A 6,655-nucleotide genomic window follows, 5' to 3' on the forward strand; every position below is an offset into this window, starting at 1 on the left:
TGCTAGAAATACAGGTGAAATTAATGAAATAAACAAATTTGTTAGTTGCTAGTCTAACTGTTAGTATAATAAGCACTATTGTTATCTCCCAAGTCAATCTCTGAAACTTGTTCTTAGGAGTGTTGACTTCCAAATTAATATAAACGGTCTGAACTATCTTAGGTCTTATGATGATCTAAGATATTGTGTTCTGGCATTCAAAATACTGCAGTATGTCACTTGTGTCTCACTGAACAATATCCTAACAAGCAGGAACAACTGTAACTATCAAATGTTAAGGGCAGGAGTCCTTGGTATGTCAGAGTACCTACCGATCATTCTATTTCATTGCTGCCCCTGTGCTGAGCTGATGAACATGGAAAGCTGAAGACAATTCTCTCTCACACAATAAAATGGCTTGTGTTAAAGATTGGTTTATGAGTGAGCATTAGTCTTCATCTTGCTTCAGTTGTCTAGAATGCTCATGTGAACTGGCTTAAATGGTTCTAATGTGATGAAATTCCTGAGTACGAAAGCGACAACTAGTAATTGAGCATTATTGTTGACAGGAGCTTTGTGAATGTTATTAATCACAATACTTAATATTAAAATCCCCCCAGTGCTAAATAATGCAAAAGGCCTCTCATATCTGCTAAGATGTTATACAGAATCTGTGTGTTTAAGTAGGTTATATTTAGACTTAGCTTAGCAGAATTTGATTTTTTTAAAATAATTTCAATGTTTTTAAGTTTTTTCAGTTTTTATCTTTTTATTTTTAAATTTACACAGTTGCAGGAAATTATAGGGGGAACAGACAATGGGGGATTAGACAATTATTTTAATGACAGACATTGATTCATAAAATTAAAGTGTTATAACTATTAAAACTCAAATTACCAACATCATGTCAAAATAAACAAGTAAATTTCCTTAAAGCAAACTGAGTTCTTAATCTGAGGTTTTCTTTCTTTACCTATCTGGGTATTTCAAGTATTGCTGAAAATATTGTTTCATCAGTGTGTGTATGCACAGTGAAATTAAAGCTTACTAATATTTACTGATATAAATCTAACCCTTCCAATCTTAGTTATATTGTGCCATGTGACTGCTAAACAGCCTCTTCTGTGCACAGATTTGTGGATGTGAAATCTATACAGGGACGTGGAGGTTTGTTACATACTATGCGTACTGAAAACTACCAATTTCTAGGTACCGAAGATTAAAATTATTTTGATCATTTACATATATGCAAATAACTTGGTGGACATTCCTAATTTTTAGGTATCAGCGGTACTGTGTGATGATGAAATTATGCTGACCATTAAGCCAGGTGAACATGGATCTACATATGGAGGAAATCCATTAGCTTGTCGAGTGGCTATGGCAGCACTTGAGGTATGTAGAGACGTTAAATTTGATAGAGGAGAAAATCGCTTTAGTTTAAATGGTACACTTTAGCAAAAGATGATGTGTATGAACAATAGAGAATAATGATTTTAAAGTTTACTAAATAAATTGAATGTCTAGTAATGCTCTCCATTTAAATTCTAGATTTTGATAGTAATGGGAAAATTATGATAGCTTGCAATAATTTGTATATATTGACTGTTGCAAAACACCTGCTGAAATAATTGCTAGAAATTTATCCTCTACTCTCTTAATTTTACTGCTTTAAAATTCTTAAATATTCCAATATAAAAAAATTGAGGATGATTAACATTTTATGTATGAGCTTTGTCTAGTGGAAGATCAAATATTTCAGTGACATTATATGGAATTAAAACAACATACTCTTATGCTATGCCATTTTTGATACAAAAATATTTTTTTCTTATTTTATGATAGACTAACATCCTTCTACATACTATGATTATAGTTGGTTTAATCAGATATCTGTTGTCTCAGTTCAAAACAGATTCTGTTACAATATCATGTCAAGGAATCCATGTTTTAATTATTATTTAATGGAAGTTACCCACAAACTCATGAAACTTTTTCTAAAGTATTGTCTTCGAAGAGTGACCATCTGCTTCTATGTAGTTTAAAAAAATGAAAATAACCAGCAAAAGAAGGCAGAGTTTAGACCTCAAATGTATAATAGTCAGCTTGTATGATCAGCCTCCACCATGACTTTTCTTGTAGACATGTTTTTTTGGTACCCCAACACTAAGTGCTGTACTGGGTGCTATATTTCATGTTTATACATGCCAGTATGGTGTATTGCATATTAGCAGAGAGACTGAAACAACCAAAAAGCCCTTCAATTATCTTCAGCTTCTATTTCTTTTTAGGTGATTGAAGAAGAAGCCTTGAATGAAAATGCAGAAGCCATGGGCAATCTCTTAAGACGTGAACTCATGAAGACTCCATCAGATATTGTAACCTGTGTAAGAGGCAAAGGGTTACTAAATGCTATTGTTATCCGTGAAACTAAAGGTAAGAAAACTAACCAGTTGCAAAGCCTTTGGTGTTTTAACTTGACTTGCAGATACTATGGGAACGGTGGGATGAGTTAATGACAGCACCTTGAATTTCAAAACCTGGCTAACTCATCTTACTCTCTAGAGGAAGTGTGTACACCCAAATGAATGTTTTACAAGACATACTTTTCCTTTCTAGTGTGTGTAATTTCAAGCATAAAAAATTGGTTAGTTCAAGTCACATCTACTGTTGTAAATTCCCACATATGACAGATGCTAACCTATCAAACCAATGCTGGCAACAGACTTCACACATTTTTATCACTGTCAATAAACACCCTCCCCAGACAAAATTGGGTAGAACAGATAGAGATGTCTTTTGCATTGTGCCCAGAATGTCCATCCCAACCACGCGGAGAGGGAATAGCTTCTAGAGTTGAAGATACTCTATTGGCATGCATTGCTGCTGTACCCTCAAATTGTCAGTCCTGGAATAAAGACATAGACTCATAGACTTTAAGGTCAGAAGGGACCATTATGATCATCTAGTCTGACCCCCTGCACAGTGCAGGCCACAGAATCTCACCCACCCCCTCCTAGAATAATCCTCTCACCTATATCTCAGATATTGAAGCCTTCAAATACTTTGAAGACCCCAAGATGCAGAGAATCCTCCAGCTGTGATCTGTACCCCATGCTACAGAGGAAGGCGAAAAACCTCCAGGGCCTCTTCTAATCTACCCTGGAGGAAAATTCCTTCCTGACCCCAAATATGGCGATCAGCTAAACCCTGAGCATGTGGGCAAGACTCACCAGCCAGACACCCAGAAAGTTCTCTATAGTAACTCCTATCATCCCTCCATTGACCTATTTACCACTTATAACGAATGGTCAATTAGTTACCAGAATAATGTTATCTCATCAAACCATCCCCTTCATAAACCCATCTAGTTTAATCTTGAAACCAGATAGATCTTTTGCCCCCACTACTTCCCTTGGAAGGCCGTTCCAGAACCTCACTCCTCTAATGGTTAGAAACCTTCGTCTAATCTCAAGTCTAAACTTTCTACTAGCTAGCATAAAGCATCACAAATGAGTAGAACAAGATAGTGGGAGGGAAAGAAATGACCACTAAAAAAATCAGTCCCCAGGGATTAACACCTTGAATTGCACTTGAAAGCAGCTTAAAAGACATTGCAGAATACAGAGTAGTTCTGTCATATAGTCTTATTTATTTGTTCTGATGGTTCTGGTCCTGTAGCTTTCTGTGGCAAAGTACTGCTGATGAGAAATGCTGTTATCATCTTGTCAGTTTTAAGATATTATGCACTGATTTAGGTATATTGTGTGCACCTTATTTGTAAACTCCACTCAACCTTCCTCCTCTCACATTCTCCACTTGATTTATATTTAGAATTTAGTATCTGGGCACTTAAAAATTACAGAGATTGGGAAGAAGTCAAAGGTTTACTCTCATCAGAGTAAGGTATATGTGTTTTGTGGAGGACAGAACTTTTGGATGCTCTGTTTTATATCTAGCCAATATAGTTCAGAATAAATATAGTTCTGATTTCTGTGTCAAGTTCTCAGCAGCAAATACCAGAAAATCTGTGCTAAAGACGAAATATGGATATGGTACTGTCCCTTATATGCATTGCTAACATTTACCTCAGGAGCAGTTCATAAGTGGGCACTCTGTTTAAGATAAAGAACACTGTATATGTAATCTAATTTCTGACAGACAGCAAAGAGGCTATGGTTTGGTACCACACACTGCAGAAAAACATGGTGACACTTAATATATTGTAGCTATTTTTTTTTTTTTTTTAACTTTAGACTATGATGCCTGGAAAGTGTGTCTGCGGCTTCGTGATAATGGACTTCTCGCTAAACCCACGCATGGTGACATCATCAGGCTGGCACCCCCTCTTGTGATCAAGGAGGATGAAATCAGAGAGTGCATTGATATCATTCATAAAACTATTCTGTCTTTCTAAAGCCATCTTGTAACACATCACTTGGGTCAACTAGCCGATGCATTTGAACCATGTGCTATGAACACCCTACCCTCAAAGCAAACAGTATCCACTCCTGTATGTTTTAGAGGACTTGCGCTTCTAAACTTAGTTATGTTTAGGTGTTTAAATTATAATGGATCAGAAGACGGTAAATCATGACTCTGAATTTTCTAATCTCTTGTGACTATTCGGAAGTGAAGAGGTGAGGCTACATTCAACCAATTACGTACTGTCTGCTTTAAGTTAAACTTCTTGACAAGAGCTTATATGTAGACATCTGTTAAACTGAAGGTCTCAGCCAAAGTTTAATGTGTAACTTACGCACATTTTAATAGTAAACATTACTCTTTTATATAACTGCACGCAGTTTTGTATTTGGCATTTTATCTCACTTGGTGTTGTACATATCAGAGTGAATCTCTTGCTGTGAACACTAATGATTGTCATTTCAAGAAATCTGGCTCCCATCATGAAAGCATCAAGAATGGTAAAATTTTTCTATTCCTTTTTTGCAATTATAAAAAGACCTCTAACCATAAAGGTTTGATAAACTGGATGTTCTGCTGCTAAATATGTCAAGGATTAGCTTATACTTTGTATGTAAAAATCTCTTGAATGTATGACGATCATAGACAGTTTTCAAGAATGTGATCAGTATTGAGATTGAGACACCAATCAGTGTGTACAGATCTTGGTTTGCCATTCTAAAACTGTTATCCTTCTATAATTTGATGTTTATTTACATTAAAATACATCTTGTATTAAGAAATGTTCATGTTCAGTTAAAACTATCAATGCATTAAAAAAGATTAGCCTAACTTGAACCTTACAAGAGCTTTTATTAGTAGCTATGTCCAAGTGATTCATTCATATATTCCATCTGTTTATAGCCACTTGAACAATGGAGGTTTCTGATATACTTTCCTTCAGAACTGGTGCTTCTAAATCCTTCATGCCTTTTGGAAATTGATGGACATACTATTAAACATGCACAAGCGATGATCACTGCTAAGCTTTCATGGTGCTGATTAATAAGTCTCCCTTCTTGGACCTTGTAATACAGTTTCTGGTGAGGTAGGCCAGTGATAGTCAATGCCATGCTCTTCACTCTTTGAAAAATTCCTTTCTCAGTTTGCCCAGGACAGATTTCCTACTATCTGTAGTCAAAAATGTATAAACCAAGACAACTAAGTAGTAACAAAGCATATAAAAATGTTGTACATGGATCTTGCAAAGGCAACATTAAGATTTTGGTTATTTATGGAAGTGATCAGGACTAAAGAACCTTATTCTGGCTCACAATGTACATTATTAAGGATAAAGGGTTAGGATGACTATCAGTCAGCTGTGAATGAGTAAGAATGATGATGAAGTCTTCCTTATAAGGTGAATATATATCTGATAGAAAGATACATAATGGTGATTGTTGGGTTTGGAGATAAGGGACAAAATGCTGGAAGGTGTGGTCAATAGCACTTATAGATGTCAATAGCACTTAGGGGTGCAGGATTGCCTAGTAATATAAGCAAAGCCATGTATAATCCATGACTGACAGTCCCTTCAAAAAGTAAATCATAGTTCACCTCTTAGTCTGCCCAATAAATGGAGCCATGTGGCACAATGGAGAGTCTAGGAGAAGCAGGACCTAACGTTCCTATAAATCAATGTTTTATAGTGAGTTGTGTGTCAGTCAGATGTTATTTTATGAAAACTAAGCATTGTATTGCAAGTTTGATCCTAGAGTCTAGCACAAAAGTTTGACTTCACCATGCATTTATTCACTTAGGAATAATAGCAGATCTGAAAGCCTTAATAAAAGACAGTCTGTGCTATATTTAAGTTACTAAGCTTGTGCTATAAATGGTTTTGACAGGACCGCCACACAAGTTTGGGAACAAGGAAAGTAAACTAACCCATCTTGTTTCCTTTTATTTAAAAGAGAAGCTGGTCAAGAGGTTGGAGAGCCTCCCATGCAGAGGATACATCCCATACATCAATAAAAGACTGGGGAGGGAGCTGCAGCAAGATGGTAGTAACAGCTAGAGTGACACTAGAAAACATCAAAGTTCATTCTCCTCCCCACTCCTCTGTTGCTTAGGGGAACAAAGTCATAATACAGTTTGACTCCCATGGTTTTGTTGGGGGAGGGGTAGTCTGATTTTTTTTTTTCCTTGGTGAAGTTGTTCTCTCTCTGCTTCTATTGTTCCTCCTTTAATAGTCATAACTGTAGTGTCCCTA

General features: G+C 36.1%; 1 protein-coding gene across 1 annotated transcript in view; it reads left to right on the top strand.

The window, feature by feature from the left end:
- OAT (ornithine aminotransferase) overlaps positions 1-5,235 on the top strand; it is a 34,096-nt gene extending 28,861 nt beyond the window's left edge. The window contains exons 8-10 of the mRNA XM_075935304.2: positions 1,261-1,374; positions 2,271-2,415; positions 4,236-5,235. Coding sequence (XP_075791419.1) covers positions 1,261-1,374; positions 2,271-2,415; positions 4,236-4,396 — 420 coding nt within the window. The 3' untranslated portion in view covers positions 4,397-5,235. The remainder of the gene's footprint in view (positions 1-1,260; positions 1,375-2,270; positions 2,416-4,235) is intronic.
- The last annotated feature ends 1,420 nt before the right edge of the window (positions 5,236-6,655 follow it).

The sequence above is a fragment of the Pelodiscus sinensis genome, chromosome 8 (assembly GCF_052426305.1).
Source record: "Pelodiscus sinensis isolate ZL-2025 chromosome 8, ASM5242630v1, whole genome shotgun sequence".
Classification (NCBI taxonomy): Eukaryota; Metazoa; Chordata; order Testudines; family Trionychidae; genus Pelodiscus; species Pelodiscus sinensis.